The sequence below is a fragment of the Neolamprologus brichardi genome, chromosome 20 (assembly GCF_056152115.1).
Source record: "Neolamprologus brichardi isolate AB-2024 chromosome 20, ASM5615211v1, whole genome shotgun sequence".
NCBI lineage: Eukaryota > Metazoa > Chordata > Actinopteri > Cichliformes > Cichlidae > Neolamprologus > Neolamprologus brichardi.
The window spans coordinates 6,076,992-6,095,244 of record NC_142123.1 but is presented as its reverse complement, the minus strand read 5'-3'; the positions used below and the strand labels follow the sequence as shown (position 1 = coordinate 6,095,244).

The window sequence follows — 18,253 nt, the reverse complement described above, 5'->3', positions numbered from 1 at the left end:
AAATGTTTGGTAGTGCTCTGTGTCACATGCACATTGCTTCTTGTTTGTCCTGTCTTGTTTGTTGGCTCTCAGACAATGACGCTGCCGACCCGCTGTGCTGTCAGGGGACTTCATATCCGTCTGAAGAGGAAATGAGACCGCCCGATGGCTGCTGATGGAGCTCTTATCAGAGCTGCTGGACACAATATTAGTGATGGGGGATTGGACAGGCAAGGAGCCGGTGAATGCGCAAGTCACGTCTACAAATACAGAGTATTTTGATATATTAAGTGAAGATGGAGGAGGGGAAAGGGTTCAAAGCATTTTCAGAAGATGTGGTGAAGTCGAGGTGTTAGTGTATTCTTTGTCTTGAAGACAGTGTGGGTAAAATCAGTTTTTTTAAAAATATGTATATAAAATTATACAATTAGTTTAGATTACAGAAAGCCGACTATTGCATATGTTTTTGTTATAACATATGATCATCGTTTTACAGCTTCTAAAAACAAAAAAACTTTCATCTGCTTTTGGCATCAACATTAGGGCTGTGTAGCCAACACTAGATTTCACCAGCAGGTGGCGACAGAGGCCCATCAATAGAAAGATGATGGCGAATCCCTGAAAGGAAACTGCCGAACTACGGTAATCACCCACGCAATAAAACAACAAAACATATTAAACTTAGAACATCTGCCTTCGAAACTGTGCAAACCTTATTATTAATATTACTAATCTCTACGTTTCCGTTCACAAATTATTAAATTAAGTCTAACAAATGCGAGTTTACCTGTATTTTAGCAGAGTATTTTTCCTAAGACGAACATGCTGCAGATGAAGATGAGCCATGGGCGAGGGTTACTCAAGGGCACAACTGAAGAGGGAATGATAGTGAAGCCTTTGATATCCTTTATCACTGTTAAAACATATCAGCGTCCCACTTTTCGAAATCTGATTTACTATAATTAAACTATCTTTCTATTTTGAGGGTTTAGGGCAAGGATGTCAAACTCATTTTACATTTTGGTACAACCCATTTTGATCATAAGTGGGACAGAGCAGTGAAACTCTCCTTTCTGTTAGCGTAAAGAAGCTTAACTACACATTTAATCCCAGAGACATTTTAATATAAGAACACGAAACTCAGTTTGAGCAGTACATCTCAGTTTGTTTGCATGTGAAATAACTGTTGCTCTGGACCTAAACTGCAAGAAATAAATGTTCTGTTAGCTTATTGAACAAACTGTCATAGAGTTATAAAACAGAACATTTGTAATAATTGACAGAATGACGTTTTTTAAACATGATTTTTACAGTAAACCTACCGTGAAAACCAAACATTTCTATAGCATCTGGCGAAAAAACAGGCACTCTGTTATTTCATTGTATATCTATTACTTGTTTACTCTGAGTTGTCATGGGGGAGCGCTTTATCAGTAGAAAAAGCCATAAAACTTATGAAACTATAAGCTTGTAAACATTTTTATATTTTTCTTCTTTACATTTTCGAAAGCCGTGTAATGCATCAGATTGGAGTCTCTGACAGGCTCATTCTGGCCCCCGGGCGTTATGATAGACACTCGCTTTAGGGGAACTAACAAACTGGGAGGTTATAGTTTTGTGAATCGGCTCTAGGGGGCACTGCGCCATCACCACGATGGAAAGAGAGAGCAAGAGGGCAAAAGAGAGAGGGGGAGTGGAAAGGGTAGAGAAAGCGCTGATGCGAAAGGCTGATAGATTCCATTTCTATTTTACCTTTAATCCAACTGTGAAATTCATAACTAAAAGGCAGATTTTGTTCTTCTTCTCAGGTAGTTCTCTGAAAGGCCGTGTACTGCTGCATCAACTCTGAGTTTCATCATGGCACCTTTTAGCAAAAAAAAAAACATGGCCAGGGGGCAGGAAAAAAATGTTGCTTGGTGTTTTATATTGATCTAGTCTGGATTTTATGGGGTGGGGAAGAAAAAATAGAAACAGCGAAAAGGTTAAAAGCACGTTAAATGAAGTTACACTGTCAAGCCTTAACTTTTCACCTAATGAGCCATGTGACAGCAGCTACATCAACTCCTGCTACATCAAAGGTAATTCTCCTAATTAACCCCAGACACATGCAGGGGGAATGCAAAGTTGCGTTTACAGGTTGCTGCAGCGATCAGGCAGCGCTCATCAAAAACACTAATGAATCTGTTAAGACTTAATGACAGCCATGCAGTCAAAAATAAGCAGAGACGCACACCTTTTTTTGGTTTTGTTTTTCACTTTAAACATTTTATTACAGACAAAAGAAAACAAAAAGAAGTAATTGTGACACAAAAAAGAAAAGAAAAAAGAATCTAATGCTGGTACATTAGCACCAACAGCAGTTTTTGAAAAAATATTATTCTAATAATCATGTAGTTTGATCATTAATAGTAATAATAATAATAATAATAATAATGATAATAATAATAATGCACCCTGATGAAAATAAGCCAAAATTTTACTTCATTTCATTTATAAATAGATGTGGAACCTGCAACCAAATTAAATAGAATGACCATATGATATTTAACAAAAACATAATGGGTTCTCTCATCACTGGCTTTAAAACTTTAAAAGAAGTATGTTTGGCAGGTTTATACACAAAATTAAAATATCTGTCCTGACGAGCAATCCTCTGAAACAAAATCCTGCTACAGTGAAAAAAAAAAGAAAATCTTAAAGAATTATTTTTCTTTACAGAAAAAAAAGATAAAGATGAGTTCAACACAATTCTAAAACACCTAATAAAACTAGTCAAAAACTTTAAAACCCACTGTTATGTTTTTTTTTTTCTTTTTTAACCTTTAGTAACATTTCACATTTAGCAACTTTTTTTTTTTTTTTTGTTATTCACCTGTACAAGTGGTGCTGGGACTAAGGGGTGGCTGGGCGGGGTCACAGGTGTAGGGGAGGAGGGTGTGGTCTTTACTGACCTAGTAAGTAGGAGGAGCTAAAAGGAGAGGTTTCAATCTTTGACCTCTACAGTTCTGCAGCGTCCTGAGGCCATGTGAAGAGAGTGCGACACTCTCTACCGGAGCTCTGCCAGCTGTGGAGGAAATTGAGCATTTTGCAGTCTTTGCATTTCCCTCTTTATTTTGGAGAGATTTGAGACTGGTGAACACAGTTTCAACACGAGTTTTAGTGTGTGTATTCCCTCACTGAATCCGCCTGCACAGAAAAAAAAAACAATTGGGAAAAAAAAAAAGAAAAAGAAAAAGGCAAGGGACTGCAGCTAAATACACACATAAGAGGAATCCATTTTGGTGATATTTACAATCACGCTGTGATAAATAAAGGAAAGGATGAAGTCCTCTACTGAGGGCAAGGATGATTTACAAATGCGTTTGTGACTATACCTTCATTTTAAATGTCGCTTTGCTTTCACTCACTTCGGGTGTTTCAGTCTGTCCCGAAGAACATCCACCCCGATGGGGTGACTATATTCTATTTTCCTGCATTAGCTTTTCTACCCAAGACCCTACACTTGGAGTATGCTTTGAGCATTTTAACTCCCCAAAACAAGGGCAGTCCATGGCAAACAGCGTAATGGAGCAAAGAGGAGTGGAATCATCTTTAAAAAAAAAAAAATCTAGACAAAATGAGAAGATGTTTTTTTTTTCTTTCTTTCTTTTTCTTTTCTTTTTTTTTTTTTGGTCTTCATTTCCAGTATGTTGGCATGAGCTTAAAACTCACTGCCCCCTCAAAAAATGGAAAGTTCACTGATAAGGAAAAAAAAAAAGCAAGAGAAGTGCCTCGGGCTTCTGGCCGATCTAAGTGCTTGGCAAATAGGTGAAGTTACTGTAGCAGTCTTTGGGATTTTTGAAATCCATCAGGAAAAAAAAGAGAGAGAGAAAGAGAAAGAGAAAAAAATGGTGTAGAAGCAGATACATCGATGATGTTGTTGTTATGTTAGAAAGCTCCCTGGAGTCTGACATTTGGAGGTCTTTCAACTTCAAGTGAGGTAGAGAGGCTTGTCTCGAGCTCCCATGCCGCTGCTGCTGAGGAAAGAAAGAAAAGCAGCGTTAATGTATGGCTGGATATACGTGTGAATACGAGGGTGTTTATCCTATATTTCACTGGGAAAATGCTGCAGGATTGTTAAACATTTGTCACGGAGGGACTGGCATTAGAGAGCGGCTTCAGAACAAACATAAAAGCTGACGATGAAGCGCGCACATCAATAAGCGTGAAGCCAAAATTTGAAGATCACTTGTTACTTGAAATGTCAAACACAAAGTCTGTTCTCCAGTTATCTCTACTGACATACTGGAGACAACTTAGCTCCCTCCAAAACTACAAACTACAATGACTTGACACTGAGAGTAAAGGTTTAAGCAAACACCCAATATTACTTCAAAGACTGTCAAACATGATTTGACCTAGGCGCGATCCCGTTTGACATCCAGATGAATCAGCTCTAAATACAGGAGACGCCGACTTCCAGCTCAGCTGCCTCTCAAAGTAGCGACGCAGCGTTTCAGGTGTGAGACAAAACATTCTTCTCGTGCCTGCTCGGATATCTTGATTCAATAAGGCAACGTGTGCCGAGTGAAACACGGGGAAACTTAATTGGATGTCACACTTTTTTCCAAGCTTGGTAATAGCACTGTTCTACTGCTGCATTACTCATTTCAATTTCAAGGAGATGCTTTGCTTTAGCAGGGAAATTGCAGTTTATGATTAATACTGTCTGAGTCTCTGAGTGTGAAAGTGAAGTGGTTTAGAGTAACTCATTTGGAAAATGAGTAACTGTCAGACAGCTGCTTAGTATTCTCAACAATCAAATGTCTTGGATTGCACTCACAGAGGGACAGAGCTTTTTGTGTGTGTGTGTCTGACTCTGTAATTCCCGTAAGGAAAGAACTAATATACTAACAGCATAATATTGTAAGCGGTGCAAAGAGCTCACCTGCAATGGTTGGGTCCGCAGTCCCTGTTGCAGTACTCGTTATCCCAGTCGGGGTTCTGGCCGTGCACTGGATTGGGGGGGGCCCCGGGAGACTGTGAGCCCCCAACACTGTTCTGGTAATCAGCTTGAATATGGGAGAAACCCTGTAGATAGCAGGAGAGGCGAGATGAGCACAGGATGTTACACGACTTCAGCTTTATGATGGCCAGCCATCAGAGTTTGCTGAGCCATGATACTGTATAAGGCTAAATGTTGCCACTGGTCTATATGAGTTGTTACGCATTCACATTTGGCCCCATTGCATTGACGAAATCACCCTTCTTAGTTTGGCAAGACACCCTGCTGCTGGAATGGAAACATTATGGACTCAGAGGGAAAGGAGAAAACAGTTTGATTGAGACTAAATGGGTCTTTTATGCGTTAAAAGAGGAATTGAGAACTCTTTATTAGAGAGCGAGGCTTTACTGGAAGTTTTTCCTCTTTAGAAAACAGCAGTAACCGATGAGTGACTGTTGTTGATTTTATATTAAATCACAACGGGAGAAGCATTAGACGCTGAATATCTATGGAAGCTAATTAGGAAGTAAATAAAGGTGATGATATTTGTATATTTGTATGTGAAGTGAGTCTAGAGGAGACACAAATCCCTTTGGGGTTATATAAGGAATGGGCATCTGGTGGAAAATATCTGCCAAATGAAACATGCAGAACTACTCGAGTGGCGACCCGGTGTAAACGATCGAGTAGCTGAAAGTAGCTCATGATGTCTGCTAGCATGTGTGTTGTTGATCATCTGTAGAAGAAGCATGCATGGCGGATTTTAATAACAGCTAGACCAACCTGTTGGCTGAGAGGAGGGGAATGCAGAGGTGCCTGGAGCCCCATTTGGTGCGAGATGATTGGTTGCGACTGCTGCATTCGGATTGGCTGGTTGAGCAGGGAGCTCTGATGCAGGGAGAGCTGAGCGTGCGGATGCAGAGGGGGGCTGATTTGGAAGGGTGCTGGGGGAGAGGCACTCATGCTGGGTGGGAGCATCTGGGACTGGCCGAGGGTCTGCGCCAGTGTGTGGCGGGGTGGCCCGCCGTAGCTCTGGAGGTCTGACAGGGGAAAGGAGCCCGGCGGGCCCAGGTACGGTGAGGAGGGCTGAGGGGGCACGCTGTACAGAGGCTGCTTGGGGGGCATCATGTGGGAGGACTGGCTGGTCTGCTGGGCACTTTTTGGTTCAGGGTCATTGTATGTCTGTGGATGAAAATACATCATATTAAGACAAGAAAGACCCCATTAAGGACACTGCACTCACCAGCCAATATTCATCTGATAATAACACGTCTCTCTCATTCCTTTTAAAGAGAAACTTTTTTTTTTTCATCATGCTCTGTATTGTTGAATAGGTTTTATTTTTTTAAACTGCAAGCATTGTTATGCTACAGGAAAGTGCCAGCAAGCAAACCAGGTCGTATCTGTTTCCTATCACAGCCACAGGGATATCCTGCTATTTTCCATCACACATTTTTGTTGGACTTACAGACAATTATTTTTTAAAGCAATAGTTTGAGATCCTTGCTTCTTTGCTTTCTTTCTAAAATTTCGATGAGAAAAATCAACAGATCCATGCAGCTGTTTCCCCTGATCTAGTATTTATGCAAAGGTGAGCTAGCTTTCTTATTAAGCATGTAGGTATGTAATAAAGGCTTTTTCATCTAATTAGAACCTAAACAGGCTATCTCCTAAAGCGTTACATTTACTGCTGAATTATTTGTGGAAAGCTTGCACCCTTGCACAAATTACTTTCTTTATTGACCGAGGCTTTGTTTACTAAACCTCTACGAGGCTCCAGGCTGTGCGTAAAATATAATCTATATCAATATTCATAATGTGCAAAATATGAGAATAAACCCCTGCTGGATTTTTCTTTTAAGCATGCGACAGTTGTCACCTCTACACCCATGTAGAGGAGCTGACAGATGGGCAAAGATTGTACAGATTAAAAACAAAAAAAATCTTAAACTTCACCAAAAAACCCTCCGAATTTGACCTTTCTCAGGCTGGACAGTACCACACTGAGCAGGCGCAACACCCGTAAAACACCCCACCTCTATCTTCACCCCGCCCGCTCCAGGCTCCTGTGATGAGCTGTCAGATTGCTCATCTCCAGCCATCAGTGTTGATTAGAAGGTAATGGAGCCCATTTGTATGAATAGAGCAAGGGGCCGAGGTAATGATCAATACACACCTTGACAGATAGATGGGAAAAGGAGTGGGACACACACACCCACACACACACGTGCGCACACACACATACATATATGCAGGACCCCAGGCAGAGAAATGAGACTGTTTGCCTGCAGAACAAATGGAATGACAAAAGGAATCTTCACCACACTACATTGTGTGTTGTTAATACAAGACGGCACTAAACAATGCAATTCGCAGCCCTCCTCCTTGCCTTTCGTTATTCCCTGTGCTGCGTTGCTGGTTTATACAAACCGGCATCATTCATGGGGCAAAAAGGATGTCATAGATCTGAATTAGCGGGAACGTGTCAGAGGTGGGAATAGCAGCAAAGCCCACAAATGCCTCTGTTGATTTGGATGTGCTTCCAGCTCTAGATGACGAGAGGAGGAACTAATGCAGGACACAGGTAAATTAATGATTGCTTATTTCCAAAGATACATACAGTACAGAGTATCTGATAGCCCACATAGCGCATAAGAGAGTTATTATATTGTCCTCTCTAAGCCGCATACACATTATGGCCATTATGGATGTGTGCTTTGACTGGCCGACCCCTCCCCCAACCCTTCACCCTATATCACCATACCAACTACAAACCCCTACCCCCACTGTGCACCCTATGGAAATCAAGTATTGTTCCAAATAGGGCCTGTACTTTTAGCATCACATGCCCCCCCCCCCACCACACTCTTTTTCACCACCACCAGCTCATACGAAAGAAGGTCCTCCCAGCCCATTAGCAAGTATTTTACATCCAATCCATCATCAGTCTTAGCCAGGGCCTGTGTGTCATAAGCGTTACCTTGGAAACCAGACTGGCTCGGTACGCGGCCAAGGCTTTCAGGTACTCTTTCTTAGCCGCCTCGGTTTTCCTCTTGTACCCCTGTGAAGAAATAAAATCAAAACAAGAGGCTTCAGGTGAGAGCAGAGTTTGACTCGCTCATAAACGTGTGCACACACACACACAGACACACACATCTGTCAATAAACACACATACACACACGACTTTTTTTTTAAGGCTACTCTAACACTCTCTTAAACACATCCTGCGCACACGAACATGCACGCACACACAAACATACACACACATACACACACATACACATAAAAAGATGCTTAATGTTTCCCTTTCCATCAGAGCCAATGGTACAGAACACCTCTATTTCCTCATCACAGCGCTAATACTCCCTCATCTCAATGTGTCTCTCTCTATTGTAGCGACACATCATTTCCATTCCAATCCACCTAGAGAAATGAACTGGAACTTCTCTCTCTCTGTCCCTTTAGCTCCACAATAACACTATCAGTACATTAGTGATAAACCAGAATGGTTGTTGTCATTTGGCACATTACGATGTGAGTTTTGTTTGAAACTGCCTTTCATATTGTCAGAGGGATGTACGAGCCTCTGATGTCATGTGTTTTCCAACAGACTGAAGTGTGTTTGCATGAAGAATGTGAGTTTGTGAGCGCACATGGACTTCTGCGTGTGTGCTGTTGTACAGGTATTTTCTGCCAGCATATATAGGTGTATATATATATATATATATATATATATATATATGTAATGATGAGTGTCTGTGTAGGATGCAACACCATGATGGAAAATGGTGCTATTAACTATAAGGGCTATGAGGCAAAATGAGGCAAAATTATGTCTATTATGCAAAACAAAAAGAAAAGATAGAGAAAAATCCTTCCTAGTAGGAAAAAAATGTGTTTATATACTGTACTGTTGTTGCAGTACTGGAGCCGGTATGAACACATTTACTGAATCAAAATGATACTTTTCTAGATGTTTTGCACAAACACGTCTATTCATTTAGCAAAGGACCTGAAACTTTAATAATCTTAAAAGTTTTCTGAAAACAAGCCACAATGCAGGAACTTAAAATCTTTTTATGTGTTTGGTACACTGGTAAAGCACTAAGCTAGTCTAGAAGCTACACAGGAGCTTTGCAGAGCCCTGTCTGAACTCTTTTACATCCTTTCCTAAAATTACACTTTGTTCATCCCATGAAACAGACGATTTAATTAATAGCTAACAACGGCGATTTCTCTTGCAGGTGAAAACCAACGAAAACTAAAGTGATGGCCGTCTATATCTGTCATCAGTATTACTTCCCACCTATTACTGCTGAACTGAAGCTAGAGATCATGTTGAATAGAGAAAAAAAAAAACAATAGATTGCTCCTCCTGGATAGCCAAGATGCCCTTCAGCTCAATCCAAGGATGAGTCGATAGTGGAGGGAGCTCACTAATTCTGTATTCTAGGCAGGATCAAAATAGAAGGCGAGAGATATAAATAAAGAGAGTGGAAATGAGAACTTCACACATTCCAGCTTGTCAGAGGGCCAATGAAGATACATATTGTGGAGGCTGGTGGGACAGAGGAAACGGGACACTACCTTGGCCTAGCGCTTTGTGGGAGGTTTTTTTTTGGCAAAGATGAGTTTCACTTTTTCTGTTTTATTTCTGGAAAAGCCGTTTTCACTTTCTATGGACACTACACTGCTAAGATAGATGGCTTTGATAGTAATCACATTCACATGTGATTGCTTGCTTTTTGCAGGGGTGCGCGAGCGCGTGAGTATGTGTGTATTTACCTCCTGCATAACATTATCAGTCCTAGACTCTTTAAATCTCCCCAGGCATGTTTATATTTTTCCCATACTGACCATTTCCTGCCTATAAAATGTCCTACTTTGTTAGTCTCAGACTGTTTTATGGCTGTTGTTGCAGAGAACACTCCCCCTCCCTCCGTTTCCTTCCCTTTGGTAGAATTAAATTTAGAAAGAAAATCATTTTAATGAGAGTCAGGGGAGTGGGGATAAACGGATGGATTATCTTTGGAAAGAGAAGAACTAGCTCATTAAGGTGAGCTGTATCTCACAGCAATGTTCTGGTAATTACACGGAAGATAATGCCAACGAAAGGCTGCCTGCCTCTGCTGCAGCACATGCGCCATCTACTGGAGCGACTGCAATCAAAACGTGTATGCGTGTTTGCGTCATTGCACACTGTGCGTGCTCCCATCTGGAAAGCTCATTTTGGTGCCTAGACTTTTGCACAGCATGTCGTTTTAAACCTTCCGCACCTACACGAAATCATTTTTACCTGCTTCTGTTCTTCACCTAGGCTGTCCCACATGGAGGCCACGATCTTGGACACGTCCCCGAAGGTAGCATTTGGGTTTTGGCCCTTGATGGCTGCTTGGGTGTCTCTGAAGAAGAGCGCGTATGCGGACACGGGTTTCTGTGGCTCGTTGGGGTCCTTCTTCTTCTTCTTCTTTTGAGGTTTGGGTTTGGGCTTCATCATTTCTGCTGAGGGTCGCTTCTCACTGCTTATCTGAAGACAGAAGAAATGGATGGGGAGAAAGAGAGACAAGGAAACCGTCATAAATCACTTCATAATATCAGCTACCGCAGAAAGAAGTTTTATGTGCCCGATGCATTGGTTGGACAAGATACTCTAGTTTTTCCAGGGCATCATGTACAGTATATGTAGGTTATGCACAAACATACAATTTTGCACAATTTTAGAGAAAGTTAGACTAAATTTCAGTAGCAACCAAAACGTGCCAAAAACGGCGGTACTTTTAGTGTCCACACTGATCTACACAGATTCTTGTGGGAAGCACAGTCAGGTGCTTAGCAGCACTGTTGCCTCACAGCATGGTCCTGGATTTGGATCCACCGACCAGCTGGGGCCTTTCTGTGTGGGGGTTGCATGTCTTCTCTCCAGATCGGCATGGGTTAGGCTAATGAACAATTCTAGATTGGCCATAGCTGTGAATATGAGCATCTCTTGCAACAGACTGGTGACTTACTGAGGATGTACCCTGCTTTTCACCCTATGACAGCTGAAGTGACCCCAAATTGGATACGTGAAAAAAAATTGCTGGTTAGATTCCTGTGTTATTTACTTCTCAGCATAAATAAAATACTGCCAGTGATACCTACTGATATAAATGTGAAAATCCCACGTGACTTCCCTCTTGAACTATTAAGTCAAACCTTTTGCCTGTCTGGCAACCCGGATGCCAGCCTACCTAATAGTGTGACGACAACACCACATCAGCTTTTTACCTCTGAGGGGTAAACAGCTGTAAAAAGATGGTTTTGGTCTCTATAGCTAATTAGCCACTTAGCCGAGTGGGAGGATTTACAGTTCCACTCAACCTTGTGAACGTTAAGGTGTAAAGTTCAGGGTGTGTTCACTTTGACTGACAGGTGGAGGAAGGCAGACAACTACACCTCCACTAAACTCACTGAACTTGACCTCTTGCCTTGTTTGTGGTGCCTTTAGGATTTTAGATTTAAATGCAGCTATGTGATAAATACAGTAATCTTAGTTCCAGGTTTGGTAGTTTAATTTAAGCAGGTTTGGGTTCTAGGGACATTTCCCAGTAAGTTTGCAAAATGTCACTAGTTGCTTAAATTAATGGCTGCAGAATTAATAGATATTTTATATTTTCCTTTTTTCCTCCTTTTTTCAAGTGTACCAGAAATAATGGCATGTTTTCAGAAAACCAGCAGAGAGGGAATTTTCCACACACCCAGTTTGTCAACAATAATACACTGCAATCTCTCGACATTTTCAGGAGACAAAACTGTTCACATCTGTGTGATGTACTTGATCCAATACACATGAATACATTCTCATTTTCCATGCAGGGCTTTGACTGGGAGTCAAATCCAGGTCACCTGATGCTGGATGTGATTCTATATGGAAATTGCCTTCTTTACGGAGATGAACGGAGAAGGGAGAGGGAGCCAGGAGAGAGAGGGAGAGAGAGACGGTGAAGAAAAAGTGATGGCTTGATGTTGCCATTAGTAGCAGTGAAACATCAGTTAACCTGATTTCCTGGTTGCTATAAAGGCAGAAAAAAAAACAATCTAATTTCCATCCATATCATAGAAATAATGACACGCGGAATATATGATGATATACATTGGTATTAAGTCAAATGAAAGATGCTGATGTGCACTCGTTGCGGTTGTCGGGTTACGCCGAGTTACTCAAACGTTGTTAAGAGCTCTGAGGGAAGTGACAGCGAATTCTTCTCTATTTTGGCAAACGCGCATCATCTCCAAGGCCAAGTTCCTGTTTAATCATGTTGCATTTAAAAAAAAAAAAACTTCTAACCATCTTTGAATGTTTGCTTTCATAATCCACTCATCCAGGGGATTCAGTGGTAAAGCTCAGTGTGGGTGCAAACCGTGAAAAAAAGATTTGTCCCCGCGTGAGTATCGAACAGCAACTTTAGGACATTTAAAGGCGTTCATTTCCATCCAATGCATACTTATCACTAGATTAAGCAAAGGCCGTGTTTTCCCCTTTCACCGTCGATTGGAAAACAAGAAACGACTGCCTTTGAAAACTGCATTGTTTTTAGCGAGGCATTTGCCAAACAACATACTGTATTCCACACAGCATGAAATTAACTAATCAAAATTCAAGGTCCAGGAGCACATTTGGCAGCTAAGGAAAACTTCAAAATGGCCTTTGTGGTGTGAAATGAATGAATGTTCCCCATTCAGGATGATGTGAAAGTATTGCTTGTCTATTTCACCGCTTACAGGTAATATTCTTCCCCCCCCCCCCCGTGCGAGTGTGTGCGGTTTCATTAAAAAATAATCATCCCTCACTTTTAGGCAATGAGGCAGAAGACAGGCATTTGAAACGACATCTGTTCCACCCAAGCCTTTGAAGTGAAAATAGAATAAACTGAAGGTAGAGCTAATGGAATGACAAAACATAAAAAAAGAAGAAGAAGAAGAAGGCTAAATAATCGCCAGGAAAATTCACATGTATTCATACAGAGGAAAGAATGATGACACACAACAGCCCACAGCAGAATGCAATCAACCAGGAGAATAAAGGGCGTATTCTTTCATTTCTTTCTTTATTTCCACGTCTTATAATCAGAGATTCATGTTCTCAGCTCAAGTATATACAGTAAAGAGCTGACAGTGACTCTGAAAGATTAATAAAGATGGCTCACATACTTCTAAAGAGACAACAGTAAGTGAAAACCGCTCACTCTGCACAGTATTAATAATTTTCTCCTAGAAAAATAAGCAGGAAAAAAATCACCCCCTCAGATGATTAATTTGTTCTCATCTTTCTTCAGCATGTTTCATCTAAATCTAATTGTGAAAGTGGTTTCTTTCATTTATGAGATTACCTTTATATATAAATATGTATTTAAAAAAAAACAACTTAATGTAAACTTCTCTGCAAAAAAGGCAATTTAACATCGGATCTTTTTTCTTCCTTAACAAAGTACCACAGAGAAACACTTTGCATTAGAATATTAAACTAGGCCCACTGGCCTGTCATTTTGCCTGCTAAATGATCTTTTTGTTTTAATGCGCTCTGCCTGGTTTCCTCACACTCGAGCCCTGAACACCTATTAAGAGAAAACTCCACAGCTTTGACTTTATATTTAAGAAAACCAGTCTCATTAACCGACACAGTCTTCTGTAAAACTAAATATCTTTCAAATGAGAAAGTGAAAAAGTGATCGTAGCCATATTCATCACTATAGTTTTTTTGTTTCTGGCCTTACAAACTATCGACGCTGGATAAACACTTACCCACCACACAGCCAACTACACAATATCAAGCTTATTTTGCCGGGTTCTCTCGTGCAGGTGCAGTGAACAGTAATGATTATGACAGCTGTTGTTGTCAGTTGAGAAAAAGAGACAGTCACATCCCTTATTCATAATGCAACATCTCGTGGCTCCAGTGCATTCTGGTCTATTTTCTGATACTGTTACTCAGAAGACTGGTATCTTGTGGTCCTGCGAGATGGACTCTCCATGCAAAATGTCAAAACTTGAAACCCTTTTTATTATATGCTTACAACAGACAGATTTTAACCTGACTGATATTTGTTTCTTGTCTTGCATCACTGTTATTGTGCTAAAGCTAGCTTAAATATGATACCATGTTATTTAGCGATTTATTTAGCCATCACTTTTATTTTTTATCACTTTGAAACACAAAGGGAAATTCGAGGGAAAACTCAACCCCTCATAATCTGAACCTGTAACTTTAGTTTAAACACAGGCCTCCTTGTTTAACCCTTTAAAGCCGGTCAACTGGCACGCTCCGTTTTGCATAACTATTATTAAATCCCGGTAGCACTGGAACCAAGTAAGCTAGCGCAATATTTTTGTTTTCATATGAAACCGGAGGAGTTGTACTTACATCTTATGCCATCAGCTTGCCCTAGGTCACAGTTTCCTTCCACATATGGCTTTGCAAAAATTGCATAAAAAGCACTTGTAGCAACAAAAACATAATATTCCACAAACACGTTTTGCCGATCTGATCAGCTGTTCGTAACACTTCCTACATGGACGTAGGAATGACCTACCCAAAACCGGAAGTGACGTCATTTGGCGGAAATGTAGTTTTTTTTAAACCATCAGGGCCTTATGAGCCTATACTGGTGTTTTTAAAAGTTATATTTGACTTTATGACTTTCTGTGTCGTTTCTGGGATACTTAAGACTCAAATTGCACTGCTGGAAATAGTTTATTTTGATGCATATGCTGTTTTTTTGCAAATTTGCATTATAATATTTATTTTCGTTTTACCTGCAGTATATAAAAATTGGTGTATTTCAAAAATAAAAATATGAAGACACTCAAAATAAATTTCCTGTGGTGGGAAACTATTTTGTACAACTTTTTTGTATTTACAGTTTTGAGGGATAAGCCTCTTAAATTTCTCTAACTAGAAATATATGTTAAAAAAACAAAAAGGATTTTCAATTTTTTGGTAGTTTATTGCACTTTTTTGCAATTTATGTAATTACTATACACTTAATGCATACATATTATTAAAATTTGGGCTATAATGGTTGTATTGATGTATATCAACTTGAAATGCTCCCAAAAATGGCACTACAGCATATAAAAATATAATATAAGCTCTGGTGGACTTGGTTCTATGGTAGGTCTTAAAGGGTTAATAAGTATTCACATTTACAGTGCTGGATGGATTCAGTGCAGCCACAACAGTTAAATTCACTGCAGCAGTGCAGAGGTCTCCTTTGGCTTATCTTCTAATTGTAGCTTGCAAAGTAAATCACTCACACGTTTTACATAAAAAGGTAAAACGTGTAAATAACAAACTGTGGAAAAAAGTACCAAAGCAAATCCACCTGTAACAATTTACCATGATGTCTTTGGCATTTACATATAAAATCAGGCATTCACATTACAGACAGGCCAGACCAGACAGGTTTATTTAAGTATTTCAGAAACTGTTGATCTACTGGGATTTTCCCACACAACCATCTCTAACGTTCACGGTAAATAGTCCAAAAAAATATCCGGTGGGCGAAAATGCCTCGTTGATGTCAGAGGTCGGAGGAGAACGGCCAGACTGCTTCAAGCTGATAGGAAAACAACAGTAATTCAATACAAGCACTCTTCGCAACCAAGGTATGCAGAATCTCTGAAAGCACGACACATGGAATCTTGAAGCAGACGAGACCAAACCTGGACAGCAGAAGATTGGAAGACACTGACGAGTCTTAATTTCTGCCTTGTATCAACAGTTCAGTATGGTGGTGGTGGTGGTGTTAGGGATATTGTCTAAGCATGCTCTGGGCCTCTTAATATCAGCTGAGCATCACCTAAATGTCACTGTCAAGTATTGTTGCTGACTATGTTCTTCCCTTTATGACCACAGTGTACCCATCTTCTGATGGCTGCTTCTAGCAGGATAATGGACAATGTCACAAAACTGGTTTGTTGCTCATGACAGTGAATTCACTGCACTCAAGAGGCCACCGCAGTCACCAGATTTCAATCCAACAGAGCACCCTTGGGATAAAGAATAAAGGCAGCTCTGTAGGCAAAGGGAAGTTCAACCTGCAGGGTGTACCTAACTGATTGGCTGATGAGTGCGTTTAATAACATTTTTTTTAAAGTTAAGTAATTGCCTGCCAATTTTCTCCATGCAAGAGGACACAATGCACATTCACAGAGCAGACATACACTGATGGTAAAAAAAGCTTTTAAAGACTGCAATTAGGGGGTCGACCAGAAACAGCACGCGGATGTCTTAGGTAAAAAACATCGTGTCCTGTACACAGCAGCAGAGACTAAATTTATTTCCAACACAGCTTTCTAGTTTACCAGGAAAAGATTGAACTATAGAGTCAGCCTTAGCTTGCTCATCCCATCAGCATTTCTGTTGTCTGAGAGCGAGAGAGATAGTGATGGAGAGAGAGAGCGAGAGAGCTAGTGATGGAGAGAGAGAGAGAGAGAGATGGAAGGGGTGGTAGGTGAAGAGAGAGAGATAAGGAAAAGGAGGGGTAGCTGTGATTCTGAATGGACAGCACTGCACTGGCAAGACAAGATTAGAATTGACAGCCTGGTAACTGCGTCACTATCAAAACAGCAAAGAGAGAGAGAGAGAGGGGTGGAGGTGGATTTGGGGAATAGTAAAGAAAGTGAGATGCAAAAAAAAAGAAGAAGAGTCGATCTAAAGAAAACAGAAGGAGTGGAAAGATATAGAAAGAAGAGGACTCACAACGAGGACTGTGTGCACGCACGGTGACTGACAAAGCTTAAGACAGATGAAAATTAGACAATAAAATCCGATAATAGCATGAGAGTGTATAAAAGTCTTTCTCCAATCACAGTCTTCTTATCATAGTCATTATCATATACAGCAAAGTGGAGAGTGCTGCATAATGTATCAGCTTTGAAAGGCCATAAAAACAAACAGGAACTACTCTAAGGTGATACAATGATGACTGTTACACAAAAGCAAATACTGGGCACAGCTCTAAATCAAAATGAATGCCATGCACTTACAAAATCTACACACCTTGTTTCATAGATGCACACACAAACGCACACACTATTGGTTTTGAGTGTGTTACACAGTTTGATCTACACAGTAGCTCAAAGAAGAAGATAAAAACCTATTTTTACATGCTTTTTTTTTTTGCAGTGAGTGTGCATTGGCCCGGAGAATGAGCAACAGACTATGAGAGGGTTTTTAAATCTGCAGTTTAAGAACATCAATCGAAAGCCGGTAGTGAAATAAGCTTTGGCCGAGGACTGTAAAAGCAGATTTAACAAGCCGACGTCTCAATAACAAATCATCTAACATTGTTTTCCCGATACAGATTAGCACCTTAATGTTATCTCCAGAATAAAGTACACTTTGAAAGAGGCAAGAAGTGCCGGTTGAAGCAAAACTGAGGATGTGGCTATTTACTGGAAATCTGAACATAAACTGTTTCTTCACCTATCTGCATCACAAATTCCCACAATGGAAAGAAATGCGACATCCCTGATGCGCGCACTACTTTCTGTCTTTAAAGGTTCTCCAACACTAACGCTCTACACTTCTCAGTGATGATGCAGAATGATGACATATAAATGGCTGCAATCCCCAATTCACTTTTCATTGTACAATCAACTGCTGCGTTTTTGATACACAGGGAAGGAGCAAATGATGAAGCGATTGCAGATGCAATTTGCGTAAACTGTCTGTGACTGTTCAAAGTGGTGATTGCAGAGTAATAGCAGATTAAACCCAACGGTTCGTTCTTCAACTTGCACTAACTATTTTTTTTTCTTTTTTTTGATCACATGGGGGCAGCGGACACAAGCTGTAAACACAGCGAGTCTGAAGCAAACCGCTTTCCTCTTTCACACTTACAGGAAATGTGGCACAGCAACATTTTTCATTACTGGTGTTGCTCTAATGTCCATCTGACGAATTTCAATCCAACATTTCCTTGTTTTCCTCTCAGTTTGGCTCCTCACCAACTGCTATCTGGCTCTTTATTGGCTAACCTTGAATGTCTGGCTTTTGGTTTTGTGTAGGAAATGTGTGTTTATTTATTTTTTGATTGTTTGTGTTGGAAAACACCTGAAATATGATTCACAGACCTGATGGGGGTAGAATGTGTAGATGATTCTCATTGAGTTCATTACCATGACCGACCACTATTACACACAAGTGCTCGTAGGATCCACTGTTAATAACCACAGCCTTAAATTTAATAAACAATGAAGGAAATTCAATAATATATTTAGATTGCACTACAGTGGAATACATCTTT

General features: G+C 40.4%; 1 protein-coding gene across 3 annotated transcripts in view; it reads right to left on the bottom strand.

Moving 5' to 3' along the window:
- Window positions 1-2,284: 2,284 nt before the first annotated feature.
- LOC102791662 (TOX high mobility group box family member 2-like) overlaps window positions 2,285-18,253 on the bottom strand; it is an 80,993-nt gene continuing 65,024 nt past the window's right edge. For 2 of the 3 annotated variants that reach the window (XM_006785497.2, XM_006785499.2), the window contains 5 exons: window positions 10,261-10,491; window positions 7,944-8,024; window positions 5,747-6,145; window positions 4,907-5,049; window positions 2,285-3,995 (listed from right to left, as the gene is read on the bottom strand). In XM_006785497.2, the coding sequence (XP_006785560.2) occupies window positions 3,950-3,995; window positions 4,907-5,049; window positions 5,747-6,145; window positions 7,944-8,024; window positions 10,261-10,491 (900 nt within the window). In that variant the 3' untranslated portion in view covers window positions 2,285-3,949. The remainder of the gene's footprint in view (window positions 3,996-4,906; window positions 5,050-5,746; window positions 6,146-7,943; window positions 8,025-10,260; window positions 10,492-18,253) is intronic. The other variant, XM_006785498.2, reaches the window with a different exon arrangement.